The following is a 17,906-nucleotide window of genomic DNA, read 5'->3' as shown; positions in this document are numbered from 1 at the left end:
TTGCCTGCATTTATTGAGTCATGGCCACCCCATTCCATCCTCAGGGCCAGCAGTGACTGGCCAAGTCTCTTAAATAGTGTTACTCTGACACTCACTTTCCTGCTCGTTCCTTTCATGTGTAAGGATCCCTGTGATTATGTTGGGTCCAGCCATCTTATCTTAAATTTCTTAAAATTACATCTGCAATGTCTCTTTCGCCATGTAAGATAATATACACGCAAAAGGCCTAGGAATTAGGATGTGGACATCTTTAGGGTGGGCCAGTTTTGTGCCTACCACAGTCAGATAGGAGAAATACAGTTAGAAACAAAAAACACATTTATGCAGTGTTTTATCTTTACTTATGTAATTACTCTTTCTGCATGTATATGGGAATTACTGTCTAGTGTCCTTTAATTTCAGCCTGAAGGACTCCTTTTGTATTTCATGTAGGGCAAGTCTGGTTGTGATGAATTCTCTGTGTTTGTTTATCTAGGAATGTCTTATTTGTGTCTTCAGTTTTGCAGTATATAGGATTCTTGGTTGACAGTCTTTTTCCTTCAGCACTTTGAATATGCCATCCCATTGGCTTCTGGCCTTCTCGGTTCCCAATGAGAAATCAATTATCGTTTGCACATAGTGAATTCCTTCTCTCTTGCTGCTCTCAAGATCCTTTGTCTTTCAACAATTTTATTATGATATGTTTATATGTGGATCACTTTCATTTTATCCTTCTGTTGGAGTTTAATGTGCTTCTTGAATGTGCAGATTGTTTTTCACCAAATTGGGACATTTCTGGCCATTCTTTCTTTTTTTGGAGGGGGGTAGGGGTTGGAGGTAATTAGGTTTATTTATTTAATTATTATTATTATTTTTAATGGAGGTACTGAGGATTCAACCCAGGGCCTCATGCATGCTAGGCATGCGTTCTACCACTGAGCTATACATACCTCCCGCCTTAGCCACTGTTTCTTGAAATAGTCTTTCTGTCCTCTTTTTTTCTTTCTGGGACTCCTATTTTGCATTTGTTGATGTGCCTGATGGTTTCAGTTATTGTACTTTCCAACTTCAAAATTTCTATTTTGTTCCTTTTTCTAATTTTTGTTTCCTAATTGATACTGTTTCGTGAGGCAGCTTTCTCATATGTTCTTAAGTTCTTTAGATATAGCTTTATTAGTTCTTTGAACGTATTTAAAATAACTGATTTTATGTCTTTGTCTAGTTTGTCCACCATTTGGGCTTCCTCAGGGTCATTCTTTTGATTGCTTTTTCTCTGTATGTGGACTCACATCTTTGCATTTCTCATTTTATTTTTTTTCATGAAAACTGAATGTTTAAAATATTATAATGTGCCACCTCTGGAAATCAGATTCTCCTCCCTCCCCAGTGTGTGTTGTTTATTGTTCTTATTTATTTGTTTAGTGACTTTTCAGAACTTGTTTTTTAAAGTCAGTATTTGTTGTGATTGGTCACCGAAGACTGCTCAGTTTAGTTGTTAGCCAAAGAATAGACAGAGATTCCTTTAGATGCTTGGAACCAATAAATCTCAGAGTCTTTTTTGAGAGGTTTTCTGTGTGTGTGTGTGTGTGTGTGTGTGTGTGTGTGTGTGTTGGGGCAATTACAACTCTACCTTATCCTCCACTTACTGCTGCACAGAGGCTCAAGGTTACCTAGAGGTGAAAGTCGAGAGCCTCCTTAGATCTTTCTTGAGTATGCAACAGCCCTGGGCATTTGTGTGACTTCTAGATTCCCAGGAATTTTTTGGAACTTTTCAAAGTTCCTTAATGACATTTTATTCCTCAGCTTTTCTAAAAAAATTTTTTTCTTAACCTGTTGTTTGCCCCAACTGTTTTCCCCTTCCTCAGACAGTTGAGATATGTGATAGTTGTCCTTATTTGATTTCAACAAGTACCCCAAACTCCCCAAACTTTTTGGACTGGAAGAGCTTTGAGTCAGGTTAAATAATGTGGTCTATTAGCCAATCTTTTAGATAGGTCAAATTATCTATGAGTTTTGGGAATCAGACCTAGAAGACATTCCAGTTGCATTCTTCCCTCTCCAGTGGTTGCTAGGCTGCTTATTTTCGTGGTGACTGTGGGCCGTCGGTTTACATTGCCACTTCGGAGCTTGGAGTAAGGAGTGGGAAGATAGGAATAGGGAGGGTCAGAATCCCACGAGGCTCTCTTTACTGAGACTCTTGGATGCTGCCCTGATTGCTGGAAGCCTTTGGTTAATTCCTCTTTGTCAATTTTGGTAATTGTTTCTTTTATGAAAGGAGAGAATTTTTATAGGTCTTTATGCTACTTTGTTGATGTCCTCCTTTTTGTGTCTAAACATGACCTTTTCCCCTTTATATCTGCCATTGCTCTGTAGGAACTTGAGTTTATTTATCTCTTAAACTTTTTGACTCTCAAAATTGTTTTTTTCCCCTTACCTTAAATAGAAAGGAACATGAAAAGTACTGAGGTAAATGTAATATAACATAGTGATTTTTAGTTCATTCTCAATAATTGCGTATCTGGGAAAAATAAAGCACTTCTCCCCAGCAGTGTGTGTAAAGTATTAATATTGTACATTTCTTGTTAGCATTATTTATATTGACTTTTTTCTTTTTGTGCCTACCTCTTCTCATTCTTATTATTAACTTGTTCATTTTTTTACCCCTTTAGGCAGTAAAGAATGCTGATGGGAGAATCATTTCCCTAATTTTCAAATTGTTGAGCTGGTTGCCATGATGGGTGAGTTCACACTAAGAGGATTTTTCAAAAATAAAGGATAAAAATGGGGGAGAAAATTTGTCTATGTTTTTTTATGAAGAAATTTTATGATATAATAGATTTATGTAATGCTTTATGCTTATTTACTTAATAGATTTTCAATTAAAACACTTTTTTTTTTTACTTTTATAGTTTGGAAATAACAAATTTATGCAGGGCATAGTATGGACATTCAAAATAAACTGTTAGGATGGATTGTGATTTTCTTAGAGTCTGATGGCCAGAGAGAATACTTGATAAAGAAATCTGACTTTTAAAAGATTGAATAAATAATAAGGAGTAAATTGTTATAATTATTCAATAATGTAATAATATAAACTAAAGAAAACAGCATAAAAATAGTAAATCATAAAACTCTATAACAGAATAGAGCAGCACATCATTGGTGTTCAGGGAGGACGTGTTTTACAGCTCTTGTAAATTTCCTGTGGCGTCATAACAAACAGGGAGGCTGAAGGATGGGAATGGATTTTGGGTGTTCAGTTTATATATTATTTTGTTTTCTTCTCTTCCTTTCTTCCTTCCTTTCATTCTTTCTTTCCTTCCTTCCTTTCTTTCTTTCTATTCTTTCTTTCTTTTCTTTCTTTTTTCTTCTTCTTGGGGTTGAGGATTCCAGTGTGAGGCAAGGATTGGACAGGGAAACACTAGAAAGGAGTGGAGCAAATGGCTCATCCTGTCCTAAATGGGGGAAAATGGACTGTGTAGTCGGAAGCTAAGTTTTTAAACTTAGACCAATAATCTTATCCTGATATCTTAACTATGACATATATTTGCCAATGTTTGTTTTTGTCACACTTTTCCTACCACTTTCTTAACAAATGTATTATTCACTTTTATATGTATATACACGGTGTCAGGGCCAAAGAGCTTAAATCTGTCCATGTTCTTCAGTGGAAGGGCTAGCACACTTTCAGAGTGTCTGCTTGTGGCAAGTGTGTAAGCTGAAGCTCCACCTTCCTACTTTCTGAATTTCTCTCCCACTTTCTCTTTTTGTAACCACGAGTGCAGTGCCATCCTGTGGTCCAAATTCTTCACTTTCGTCAGCTTCACCTCCAGTTCCAAATTGGATATCCTTTTACTGAATTCATACTAGCTTTTCATTTCTGTGGCTCTCAAAGTCTAAACTCTGTATTAATCAAATTGATTTCTACTATACTTCTCAAATAATAATTCACTACAGTATGCAACAAAGCAAAGAACAATCATTGCTTAAAAACATTTGCAAAGGGAGCCACAAAAAACCATGAATATTTAACAGTATGGGTCACAGGGATTTGAATTTTTGATTGAGGATTTCCTCCTGTAAACACTTTATAAGGGTAATGAATAAGCATATAAGATACCACATTAAACATTTCTGATAAATTTTTAATTTGAAATTATTTTCCAAATATTTTCTGGTTTTGTGCTTAACTGAATGTCCTTTTAGCATATGTCAGAAATCCACTGCTGTTTCTAGGTGACTGTTGGTCAGACTCCAGGATCCTGTGGGCATCCTCACTACCATTTGGGTCGACTTGTGACCCTCATGACATTTATAACCTGTGTAATCTTCCTCTGCCTGTAACCACTACAGAGGTGCTTAATGGAGTAAAAGAGTCTAAGAATTGTTAGAACAGTGCTTGTGTGTGTTCACCACTTTCCCTTGATCTTTTGGGATTTGTTAGCTTATGTCTTGTCAAAAGTAAATTTCCTGTTGGGTATTTACCTACCATCTGATTCTTTGTCAATCCAGAAAAAGAGCACTCAGTTAAGTAGCCCTTCAGTTGTATGTCATCTCCATAAGAAGTTACTTTATTCAAGTGGCCCTCTTTACTTTTTTAACAAACACATCGTGTAGAAAACAGTGCTCATTTTTTTTTAACAAGGAAATCAGTATACATAAATGTGATGAGAGATTTAAGCCAAGCTTTTCGAGGCATTTATTTTGGTGTTGTAATATTAAACATGTAATGTTAAACGTTAAATATAAAAATATCTAAATTCAAGTGTTTAATGAAGAAAATAATTAGAACATAGATATGTTTAAGTATTAGAGTTCCCCCGTCCCCAGTGTAGAGTTATGGATTTTACTTTTCTCAAGTTTACATCAGAGAATTTTATTCCAATTGAGATCATTTTTGGCTTGTTCTTTTCCTCAGAAAAGATTTATTTTTATTAATAAATGACAGTCTGGCTTGAACCCATGTACACTGCACATATTGTGATTACGTTATACCCAACTGACTCAGTTACTGTTTAGCTAAGCTAATATTTTGTTGACATTTTACTTTACAAAGGATACTTTGTGAAAGATTATGATATTCTCTAGACCTGGAATTTACTAACAAAACCTTTGGAGCTATTATTTTATATTTAGTATGTAAGTAGTTCCACTGTGGAACAGAATATACTGAGTGTTATAAAAAAAAAATGAGCACATAAGAGAAGTCAGCTATGTGTGCATTTGAAAGACCGATGAAGCCATTGACTTGCCAAATTCTTTTTAATGATCTCCCCTTACAAGGTAAAGCGTGTTTTAATTACTACTACTCCGAGTGTAAATTATTGTTCACCAAAATGGTTATATTTTCAAGTGTAAGCTGTTAAGTCCCTCAGTTCCTTTACCGATTGTTGACTACCACTAGGTGAATTTGTTTACTAGTGAAAATCAATTAAATTGTCTCTGAAGCATTACTAGGAGTCTTACCCTTATAGTCTTAGAGAGAAATCTTTGATATATTTGAAAGAGCTTAGGAGTTCATGGTTCATGATCCTTTCATTGAGTTTTATGGATTCAGTACTTTTTTCTAAGGAAGGGATTTTTCTTGCATTGTTACCTTTTAAGCTGTTAGTGGCTGAGATCATTAAATAGTCTGTTAATGTAGTCTTGTTGAACTTCATGGTGAAGAAGTTAAAAACAAAGCTTCCAAATACCAGTAGGCTATTATCTACAGATAAAGCTTTTCTTTGTTTCTAACTTAAAGTACTGATGAAAGAGAAGAACTCTAAAGGAAATTTCATACTTTGAATATAAATATTAAATAATGATGGTATTTATAGAAATTTTTAGAATTCATGGAAATTGTTTATTTTTCCACATTTGTTTTATTTTAGAGGGGGGAATTAGGTTTATTTATTTATTTTTTAATGGTGGTACTGGAGATTGAATCCAGGACCTTGTGCATGTTAAGCACACGCTCTACCACTGAGCTGTACCTTACCCCTCCCCCCATCTGTTTAGCTGTCTTGTTGATGCTTTATTTAGGAGTCATATAAAAGAGTTTATCTTAACAGGGCTGTTTTGCCTAATCCTAGGATGTTACATCATTAGAAGAATCAGAATGGCTTTGTTTGCCTTACAAATGTCTCATGTGAACACTTAGTGTGATGCAAGTCCTTGAGTCCAGTGCAATTTTAATGTTACTTGTCTTTAGTTTTTAGATAATTAAATTTTATTTCACCAAAATAATAGAAATGTAGGCATTGAAAATGTTCTAGATGCATTTTTGCATTAAATTAATGTATTTTTGCATTAAATTTTATTATAAATTTTGTGTTTGATGTCTATGATAAATACATATTGAAATTACAATTTTGTGTATATATTATTTGACAAATCCCTAGATGATCAGCAAGCTTTGAACTCAATCATGCAAGATTTGGCTGTTCTTCATAAGGCCAGCCGACCAGCATTATCCTTACAGGAAACCAGAAGAACAAAATCTTCATCACCAAAAAAGCAGGTATTTGTCCCAGTAATGTTTTAGTAAATGTATATTGTTGTTCTGTGAGTTATTTTTTTTGAGTATCCTAATCATGTAGAGGGTTTGTTTGAAGTGATTAGCTTATAAGCTTTTGGATCAAATATTTTGTCATACATTTTTCTGTAAGGTATCTGTCCTAAAAAATGGTAGTTTCATTTAATGTGGTAATTTCTCTCTAAAGCTGGTATTTTATCCATTATTAAGGAGTGTAAGATAAGCAAACTGTTTTTATTTAAAATAGTCTGTTATTCTGTGTTAATCATTTTGATTATTGTAAGTAGAACTTGTTTGGGATGTCTGACATGAAAAGTGGGAACAGGGTGTTCTATATTTCCCTCCATCAGAGTTAGCAGATGCCTCATACCCATGGTGCTATCTCTGACGGTTCTTGGTGCTCCTTCTGTTGAGTCCAGATTTAGCAAACTAATTCTCAACTCACTGTTTGGTAGACACTGTCAGTTGATTGGAGTTGACACTGAAAATGGAACCTTCTTACCCTCTGCTCTGTTTTAAATGAGTGACTAGGAAAATGATTTAGAAATTCTGGAAATTTTGTCAGATCTCTGAAATGAGTAATCATTTCATTACAGAATGATGTCCGAGTCAAATTCGAACACAGAGGAGAAAAAAGGTAAGGAAGGAAACATTACATCAAGTTTGTTTATTTAATCAAATGCATGTCCTAGTTAAGACCATTAGAGGTTCTTTTTAGATTTACTGAAGGTTTATGGCTTGCAAATTGAGAATGGAATAGTCCTTGATAACTATAACATGTACTTGGGCTTAACATAGAATCTCTCAAAATTTAGGCTTAACCTCAGAAATGATTAATATTTTTACTTTGCAATATTAGGGCATAAGTAAGGTCATTGCATAATGCAGTTTTAAATATTACCATCTTTTATTTTTACTCAGTGGAAATGAAATATATTTCTCCTTATCATAATTGTATCATCCCTTCAGATACAGAACTTAGGTATGTAGACTTAACATTCACAATTTTGATTATTCTCAAGAGACTTCAATCATATGACCAATATTTAATTAATAACATTGAGGAAGTGAGTTGGAATGGTGGCTGTAAGTGATTTAGCAGGGGTGGAAGCCTGGCCTTTAGCTGGTGTCTCTGTCTGAGTGGAATGGGGGAAATGCAGGGTGGTGGCTGACAGCAGAATTGCTAACAAGACCTAATAGGAGTTAGAGAAGATGGGGTTGTGTTTCTATTATGACTGTCCTGTTAAATCAACTTAATGAAAGAGCTGTCCATTTTAAGGACTTCAAAAAGGCTCACAAATCATATAACCTGAAGATGTACCATTCAAGTATTGTCCAACCTACTTTTTTCCTATTTACATTTCTTTTATGGATATTTTCTCGATTTCCTTTTTCATTCATTGAACACTATTTATTGAGTACCTACTATATATGCTGGCCTCTGAAGGGAATAAAGTGAGTGAAACAGACACAGCTCCTCCCCTTACAAAACTTAGTAATGGAGTGGTCTCTAAGTTTAGGTGCATGGTCCCCAGGGGCAACACAGTTCAATTCATTGTGATGTTAGAAGAAAATCCTAGAATTAAAAATTTTTAACCCATTAAAAATACTCAGGTGGGGAGGGAATATTCTTACATGATATATATGTACTCAAAAATGTTGAGTTGATGAGGGTGCAGTAATCTAAATTTACATCCCCAAGGAATGACTTTATTTTCTAACAGTTTCATTGCATTTCATTGTATGGGTATCACATGTTAAAATTTAATCGTTTTCCTCAGTGAACATTTTATATTGCTCTTTAGTGTTCATATAACACTTGCACTGCAAATTATAAATGGCAGAACATTTTGAGAATTCCTTTTTATAGTTTTTATTAGGATAGAACGAACTTCAGAGTTTTAAAACTTTATTTTGAGATTTAGTGCACTTGATCAAAAATTGGCCATTCTAGTATTCAAGTAGAGTGAATGTTTACATTTTAACTTAATTTTGTATTTCTCTATCCAAGAGATAACTGTTGGAAGTATGTTATTTAACCATGCCTAAGAAAATAAAATATATTAAAATTCTGTCCATGTAGAATCCTTCAGTTCCCCAGACCAGTTAAACTGGAAGATCTGAGGTCTAAAGCTAAAATTGCCTTTGGACAGTCTATGGATCTGCATTATACCAACAATGAGGTAAACATGTACAGTTTAACTTTTAATAGTTCTTATTTTGGAAAGTAGTGTGTTTGTTTAAGAGATTGTTTTAGGGGGGTTGTGCTTTTATTTAGGGATTGATAAGGAAGGATATGGTATGTTAATAAGATATCAGAAGTAAATTTTAACTTATTAAAGTAAAATTTTTTATTGTGGAAAAATAATGAATATTCTGTATAAATTGAGATTCTGCTAAAGGAGGAAATTTATTAAAGATTTGCTGCTAATTTATGTTTCATTTTTACTCTGTGTAGTTTATTGATGAATTCTCTTTTCTTCTAAAACTATACTTGCTTACAGAGACAACAGAGCTTTGGTAATGGGACGGTTTAGTTAAATGTAAACAATTACTTTCGTGTTGGTAAAGAAATGATTCGATTGTTACGTTTACGTTTGGGAGTCAGTACATATAATCTGAAGGGCTCGCTGTGACACTGAAGAGCTCTGTGTTCTGGAGAATCCCCTTTTGAACCTTTTGTAAAAATTGAGATTGCATTAGATGATTTCTGAGATTTCTTTCTGATCCTATGATCTCAGATCAAGATCTGGGGATCTTAAAATTTTCAGGGACAGTTTAGTTAATTGGTTAATTTGCCCCTTCCCACCTCAGAAAATACTTGTTGAATTTTCCAGGCATAATGGCTATGATTTATGAATTGCAGCCCTTCATGGAGTTTACAGACTTGTGGTAGAAGCAGACAGTTAATAAATGAATTGTTTAAATATATGAAGTTCCTTGAAAGAAATGCGTAGAAGTATTGTGATAAAGGATTAGGTAGTACTAAGGAAGAGCTAACTGAGGTAGTAATACTTAATGGTTGAGATTTGAAGTGTGAAAAGCCAACCCTGCAAAGAGTTTGAGGGGCACAGCATTCCTGATAGAGCAGCTCGAGAGCAGTGCACACAGAGATCCTAAGGTGGGAAAGACCTGTGTGTTTCAGGGATAGAAAAAGTGTCAGTGGGAATGGAGTGACAGTGGAAAGCTTAGTAAATAGTAATTTGAGAAAACATTGAAAGTACTTTGCAAATGATAAAGCATTGTGCAAATAAAAATATTTGAAATATTACCTATTCAAATCAATTATTACAGGGAAGGGTATAGCTCAAGTGGTAGAACGTGTGCTCAGCATCCAAGAGGTCCTGCGTTCAATCCCCAGTACCTCCTCCAAGCAGAAATCAATGAAGAAACCTAATTATCTCCCCCTCAGAAAACAAACAGTACAATAAAATGAATTATTATTACTTTAAAGCAGAAGAACATGCTGTTGTAGCTTGTACAAAGAAACTACTTACAGCTAAAAGAGGAAAATACATTAGTAAAGGAAAAATCCACATCCAAAGAACTAATACTCCTGAACAAAGTGCTGAGTGCTGTGCCGTGGTAATACCTTGACATTTTATTTTTCAGATACTTTCTGGAATATCAATTAGCCATGAACACCTGTTGTTGCCTGACCCTGTCTTGGCACCTTATTTCTGTTAGTGCTGGCCTGATTTCCAGCTGCCAGCTCTTGAGACTCTGAGGGCTTTTCAGAGGTGTGGGCATAGGGTGTAAGCTGAAGTACATATAGGGGGATGGGGATTGGCCATGAGGCTCAAGGATGTGGTGGAAGGTGGGCTTCCCTTGCCTGCGGTGGTAACGTGCAACATAATACACCCTTTAGGGGCCTCCTTCTCTTCCCTGTCTTCCCATTTCTCTGCCACTGTTGGTATTATACTTGTCCCAGCTCCCAGAATTGCTGTTTCTTTTCTGTGTTCTCCCAATTTGTTTACAGGCATACCTTGGAGATATTGCATGTTCAGTCCAGACCACCACAATAAAGGTGACTACTGCAATAAAGCAAGTCACATGAATTGTCTGGTTTCCTAGTGCATATAAAAGTTATGCTTACACTATGCTGTAGTCTCTTAAGTGTGCAATAGCATTATGTCTAAAAAAACAGTGTCTATACCTTACTTAAAAAATACTTTATTGCTAAAAGATGCTAACCATCATCTAAGCCTTCAGCAAGCTGTAGTCTTTTTGCAATAGTAATATCAATGATCACTGGGCACAGATCACCATAACAATTATAATGATCATGAAAAAGTGTGAAGTATTTGCAAGAATTACCAAAGTATGACACAGAGACACAGGGGAACAAATGCTGTTGGAAAACTGATACTGATAAACTTGTGGCAGGGTTGCCACAAACCTCCAATTTGTAGAAATCAGAGTATCTGAAGTACAGTAAAGTGAGGTGCACCAAAACGAGGTGTGCCAGTGTGTCATTTTTCTCTAGGATTTTCTTGAGGATCAAGAAATTAACTGATTTGTAGTTTCAGGAACCCTCTCCCATTTTCTAAAAATTGGAAAATTTCTCCATTTTCAGTTTCTTTTTGTCATGCTTTCTGAAGGGTTTCTGAGAGTGGTTTTGCCATTATATATGGGTGGCCTCTTGGCAGGAATGTGATAGAGGAGGCAGTAGAGTAACATTACATTGTTTAAAATTTTCTTGCAACTCAGTATCTGTGTGAATCTGTGATTCTGTGGGTTAACGATGTCCTGATTCATGACAAGCCCAGTGCATGACCTTGGACATGGGAGCTACTAGGCAAGACGTATCAGGGGCATTAGTTTTGTGGACCTGTAGGTAAGCAGAAAACTCATTTGCACTGCTTATTATTCTGGTTCTGTAAGTATCTTTTCCTTGTATAACATAAACTCCTCTGTTCTAAAAGAATCATTATTCTATAAACTAGTTTGCCCAAATTGGAACAGCCAGGAAATTTGAGCTAAGATTGGTTGGATTTGTTAGTTAAGCTCCTCTTTATCTAAGAAAGTGTCAGGGGTGTATGTTGTCATGGTGGGTAGACGTGGGGGTGTACAGCAGAGTAAGACCTCTCCCGTTTTAGATGGGGAAGGGAGGAAACCTTTCTGTGGACTGTTCTCATGTTTCACTATGTAAAGTCAGGAAGATAATTCACTTCTTTCAAACTTAGGTTCTATTTAATGGGGTTTGGGGCTCAATTTTTAGTTTCCTTTCCAGAAAGGGTTTTTATTAACGTACAACTGACTTGTCAGTAATAAACCAGAGGCAAATATTTTATGAATCAGGCTGAAATGAATTCACCAAGCAGGAAAATATTGGGTGGTTTATATAGGATAATTTAGTCAAGGTGGGACTTGTTCATGACTCTTAGTCCTCATATTAAAATTTATGATAGGTGATCTTAGTACACATGAGGGGTCACGTCAGAACCATAGACAGTCGTCCACACTGCTGCTCCAGGTTCTCCTCCAGAACGTCCAGGTTCACTGTGGCCGACTGAGGAAGAGCAGAATCATTTATTGATGTTTTGTTACTGTGATTTTAACCTGTGTCTTCTCCAAAGGCAACAGTATCTTGGAGAAGTAAACAATCCACTTATAAATAATGTGCAGTTAAAGTAAATATCCAGGTTTTCCCCTCAAATCAAAAATTGTCAGAACAATCCTCATCATTGCCTTAAAATACTTCCTAGTGCTTAAAAAATAATTTAAAAACTATTAAAGATGGGAACAGGATGTACCAATGTGGTTCATAATTGGTAGGAAAATGAAAGGAATTTAATTAAGTAGGTCAGACTTGTTCTATAATACCAAACAGTTAATATTTTTTTTTATTAGAAAAAAATTGTCACAGAGAGAAAAGGGACTTGGTAGCAGATAAGTTGTAGTAGTGTAAAACTAGCTACCAGCAGAAACTGGGAATAGAATTTCAAGTACAGGGTAAGTATTGTAAGCAGATTGTATGCTGGAATTCACATCGGTCTTGCTTTATGCTTGTGTCTGGCAGCCTTTCTTAAAATGAGGAACGTTTTCATAAAGAAATCTGCCGAGAAAACACACACCGTGGCAGCTAGTGGGTTTGGGTGCAAATGAAGCTTTCACCCTGTGGTGGTTATTAAACAATGTTTACCAAGTGTTTGTTTTCTGCTGTGCTGTGTGTTCATTACTGGTTTTGGGGTGGGGGTGGTCCTTGTCTTCAAGGTATTTATACTCTAGAGGACCCTTAACTAACTAGGCCTTTACTTTGGAATGGCTTGATTAGTGTGTTAATTAGTGTAGGGTAACAGGTGTAGGATGTGTTCTCTTATTTTATTCTATCCTTTCAGTGAAATGTTGTATACTTTGACAATTATTGACAGAGTCATCTTAAGCTACTAAGTTTACATTAAAAAAAAAAAAAACCAACCTCTTTTGTTTTCTTAAGTTGTATGAACCATGCTTTTTCCTCATTGATGGTCCAAATGCTTTTGTCCCTGATCACATCTGACCCGTGAGAGGACTAATGAAAGCACATGTCAGCAGTCAGGGTGCACCAGGGGCTGGCTCACCCATTTAGCTCGTTTGTTTTAGACTGCAGTGGTCAAGTCCCCAGGGTCAGAGAGAGGAGCCCCAGGTGGGCTTAGATTGCAGGGGCATCACTGGAGGTACCCTCCACGCATCCATCACAGGTGCGCATTGTATTTTGTGTGTTGGTGGGTACCCCGGGTAAGAATGCAAATCTGTGGTTACTACAAAAAAGCAAAAGTTTCCTTAATGCAGATGAAAGATAGTACCTTTTCTTGTTTCAGTATGTTTTTTTGTGTATGCTCCTTAATGCTGTTTTGGGGTGAAGATACTGTAACTTAAGTTTAGCAATATTACGGAAGTATCCTGAAAAGTTGATCTTTAATCTTTAAATGTGTTTTTCTAGAAGAACTTAATGTTTAATGAAGCAAAAGTATTTATCCATATGCATCCTTTGATTTTAGAGATGGTGGGATGGGAAGAGCAGGACAATCTAGACATAAATGTTCAGTCAGAGTCATGGTACGCCAGCAAGTCAGAGCAAGGGGCTTTGAGATCTGTATTCTGCAGTAGTGGAGGTGCTCCTGGAGGACTTGGCCGCTGAGATGGCTGCACCATTCCTTATGTTCCTTTCTGTTTAGTTGGTAATTCCATTAACCACCCAGGATGACTTGGACAAAGCTGTGGAACTGCTGGACCGGAGTATTCATATGAAGAGCCTCAAGATACTGCTTGTAATAAATGGAAGTTCACAGGTATGGTTCGGGTTTTTTTCAGGGAGGATTATAGGATTTATGCCTGTAAAAGTTAATATATGAAACATAGTTACATTCTATACTCACCAATGTATTTTCAATATGCTTAAATTTAAACTTGTATATTGTAATTGCTATAGTTTAATATCCTTGTTCCTCAAAGCTATATAGCCAAAAGTACCACTAAGTGTCATATACTGTACGTATGAAACTAACAGAAACTGAGAACTTGAGAAAAATTATATTAGAATTAAAATTTCAAAGAGTAGATTTGCAAAGACCCAGAGACAATGTAGATTAGCTTGTATTTGGTAGGGGAAAGGATTCTGTTCAAAGCCGGAAAAGGGAAGAGTGGCATTAATTTTCCTTTTTTTGTAGGCTGCTAATTTAGAGCCATTGCCATCATTAGAAGATCTGGATAACACAGTATTTGGAGCAGAGAGGAAAAAGAGACTTTCTATAATAGGTAAGGAAGCTAGTGTCTGAGTCATGCAATGGGTGGTTTCTCAGTTTCATCTCCATCCTTTACCGTAGGGCAGCCCCTAAACAAAACCCAGGTAGAGAGCAACCTGTCTCTGTACTCTTTGTAACTGACTCAGTTACCTGTGCTCTAGTGTTGATGTCCCTTGAAAAGTTTTTCCAGGATTAGCAGTCTCCAACTTAAATGTTTAACAAATTAAAATAAAACCTCAAGAGTTTTAATAGTACAAATAAACTGAAGGGAAAAAAATTAAATAATTCTAATATGTTAAAATTAGTGGATGGGCTAATAAGTTCATAAGCCTTTCTCTAAATTGTAATTATTGCCAAGGATGCTATCAAAATAAAGATTGCTAAGAATTTCCAGAGTATGCTTTATTATTACTTTATTAGTCATTAATAATGCACTATTACAATCAAACTTATGGTAAAAAGAGAAATGGATCCTGTGTTCTGTTCTTTTTAAAGGAGGCCTGTTAAAGAGGCATGGGCTGGGCAGAGGTGCTCTGACCCCCGACTTCTTCAGTTTGTATAAAACATTGATAATCTGTATTTTCATATGATTAAAACATTACATTGCTCCAAAAACACTGGTATAAATGTTTTTAGCAGATAGGACAGTGACTCTGGGCATTAAAGAGCATGAGAACATATGTGAAGGATGGGTTTGAAGAGGGGAATTGAAGAGGAGATGAAATGGATGAATAGGGAGGAGGCGGGAAGGTGGAAATCTGAGGATGGTCATAGAAGAAGACTGTGAATAATGGAAGAAAAAATTAAATTGGCATGTGGACCAACCCAAAAGTCCGTTATTCATCTTCTCTTTTGGTCCCCAGAGGCTATTTTATGTCCACTTCCTTCTAAATGTCTGTCTGTACTTGGGTTTCAGAAATACTGAAATGTGAATAGCATAGATAATATACAAGTAAAATAAAAATGCTTGTCTTCACTTGGATATATTTTGATACAGTTTAAAATTTGCATGGAAGAACATTAGGGATACCTGAATTCAAGTTCCAGCTCTTCAGTTAACCTGAGACCAGTAACATTGTCCTCATCTTTAAATCATGGTATTGTTGTAGCAGTCAGTTGAGAAAACACCTTTAAAGTACATCTTGCTTTTCAAACTAGAAAGAGTGACTACTATTAATCATACATTTCTTTCTTTATTTCCTTTTCTTGCATTATAGTATCTATCATTTTAAAGTAAAAAATTGACAGTTCATTTTACTTGCATTAGACAGAACAAGCTAAATGCGTTAAATTGACATTTTAAATTCATTTTGAATTAAAACTGTACTGAATACCTCACTCTTAATCTATGAATAAATACTCTTGTTGTTTGACTTCAGTGCCAACATAAGAAACTGGAAATTATAAAGTATAAAATTACTAGTCATTTCTTGGCACCTCTTTAAACTTGGAATGGCTTTGATAAATATGACCATTGTCTTTTTTTCTTATATATTGACCATTATTTCCTTTAATTATTTTCATAAAAGGTAGAGGAAAAACTTCCTTTGGGGTGGGAGTAAATGCTGGTGTGAAGGTCTCACCCAAGAGTGCATGGCATACTTGGTACTAACAAAGGTTCCAAAAAATGGGTTATCAAATAAGGAGGTGAAGAAATGTTTAGAGCCTTTTTTCTTCCCTACCTCCTTTGATTAACGAGTGTGTTTATCTTCTTTTATAAATAAGGGCACATGGAAGGAATAAAAATATTAGGGACATTATGATCATAGTTGTTACAAAGCCTGAATCAACCCCTGGCTCAAACATGAGTGCCTAATAATTTTGGAGTCAGGGGTAGAAAGTTATCTTTTTTATGCCCATCTCTTGGTAATCATTTTGTTGTCTTTATCTCATCACTAACAAATGCCAACATGTATTTACAGTGACTCCTTTCCATAAGGTAGAAGCCCTTTTTGCCTTAAATCTGACCAGAACTTAAATGCTCACATAACTTCCTCATACTTGTTTTATAGTTTAATCTCGAAAAAAGGAAGAAGAGAAACTGTGTTAATAATAAGCACAGAATAATTAAATGAACTATATTAGATTTGCTAAACTATGAAGAAATTTAAATTCCAGGAATATGGCTTGCCAAAAATGTCTAATTTTTAAGTACCCAAGAATAAAATCCAGGATTCCAAGTTGGAAGCACTCTAATATGGGCAGAATGACTAAGAAGTAATCTCACTTTGGGTTTCTGGAGATTGAAGAGGGAATGGGAAGAACATCATGTAGACAGATGTGTGTAGTGTGTTCATTGTGAGTATTTTTACTGTCACAGCACCCTGCAAATGAGAGATTCAGTCCCGTGTTTACAGATGAGGGAACGGGTTCTTGGAGATTGGATAACTTTCCCAGAGACACACAGCTGGTATTTAAACTGAGGTCAGACTTCAGAGTCCATGTTCTCTTCACTACATCGTGATGCCTTCCATAAATTACATTAAAGGGTGACATATACCAGAGCACAAGTGACCTTTGGAAGTGCAGAAGCAGTGTCGTTTATCTAAAATTCTTTATTATATTGTCCACCTCATAATGTAGTTGTCAGCAGTCAGAAGAACATACCATCTAATAAGTATAAGTGAATGCTACAGTAAGTTAATGATTGTAGTAGGGTGGGAGTTTAGAAAGGAATAAAAATATTTGAAGTTTTACAGACATGAATGCTCTGATAAGTTTTAATAAAAACTGGACTTCAGTTGCTAAAGGTATTCGTACTATAGTCCAGAAATTCTGGGTGTATATTTAATGAAGACAAGAATTAGTTCCCTGCTGGAATTTATTTATAAAATCATACAATTTTTCTCCTTTAAGGTCCCACTAGTAGAGATAGAAGCTCCCCTCCCCCAGGATACATTCCAGATGAATTACACCAGGTTGCCCGTAATGGGTCATTTACCAGTATCAACAGCGAAGGAGAATTCATTCCAGAGAGCATGGACCAAGTAAGCAAAAGTTGGATGTGGTTTTTCATTTCAGTTCATGGGATGCTGTCAGGGGCTAGTGTGATTTGGCAGGTGTATTGGGGCGGGGGCTGACGAGGGTGGTGATGTTTGCTTTACCTCTTCTCCAGTCCCGTTATCTTGCTTTTTAAGTAAACAAAATGGTAAAAATGTAGAAATGTGGGAAAATGCCCACTACTTAACATGTGCCTGTGATCACTCATGTATAAAGGAGGAATAAGGCTGATTTTCTTAGGTTGCTCATTTGTAAATGAATGAATGCTTTTGTTTATAATTCTGGGACTAACATTCAGATTTTTAAATTAACATTTGAAAGATAGAATAAAACTACAAATATTTAACTTTGTGAAGCTGAGGTTTGCCTCCTTTCTAAAACATTTAAAAATGGTTTTTAAAGTTTCGTGATATTGAAGTATTTTCATGGAGTTGCTATTGTTTCCGTAACATTGCATTGGCTGCTGATGTCGTTGCAGGAGTTTACATTTTCTAATAATGTAGCAGTCGTGGCGTCATTAGTTTCCACTTGGGTGGAGCTATTGAGTTTTCAGTAAAAAAAGTTATGTGATATCTTTCAGCTTTTAATTATTTAGCTAGTAATCCGGAGAGAAAGAGTGTTTTTCTGTTAGAAACTTTTGAAGTTGTGTAGCCTACCTACGGGGGACGACTACTTTTACAACA

The 17,906-nt window shown here is 35.8% G+C and overlaps 1 protein-coding gene across 2 annotated transcripts in view; it reads left to right on the top strand.

Annotated features, from left to right (window-relative positions):
* MAP3K2 (mitogen-activated protein kinase kinase kinase 2) overlaps positions 1 to 17,906 on the top strand; it is a 61,581-nt gene that overhangs the window by 20,398 nt on the left and 23,277 nt on the right. For both annotated transcript variants that reach the window (XM_032479213.1, XM_032479212.1), the window contains exons 2-8: positions 2,649 to 2,717; positions 6,363 to 6,481; positions 7,093 to 7,133; positions 8,580 to 8,679; positions 13,657 to 13,770; positions 14,149 to 14,236; positions 17,080 to 17,210. In XM_032479213.1, the coding sequence (XP_032335104.1) occupies positions 2,711 to 2,717; positions 6,363 to 6,481; positions 7,093 to 7,133; positions 8,580 to 8,679; positions 13,657 to 13,770; positions 14,149 to 14,236; positions 17,080 to 17,210 (600 nt within the window). In that variant the 5' untranslated portion in view covers positions 2,649 to 2,710. The remainder of the gene's footprint in view (positions 1 to 2,648; positions 2,718 to 6,362; positions 6,482 to 7,092; positions 7,134 to 8,579; positions 8,680 to 13,656; positions 13,771 to 14,148; positions 14,237 to 17,079; positions 17,211 to 17,906) is intronic.

Source organism: Camelus ferus, chromosome 5 (genome assembly GCF_009834535.1).
Source record: "Camelus ferus isolate YT-003-E chromosome 5, BCGSAC_Cfer_1.0, whole genome shotgun sequence".
Taxonomy (NCBI): domain Eukaryota; kingdom Metazoa; phylum Chordata; class Mammalia; order Artiodactyla; family Camelidae; genus Camelus; species Camelus ferus.
The sequence above is the reverse complement of the archived record's forward strand: the minus strand, read 5'-3'. Positions and strand labels throughout refer to the sequence as shown.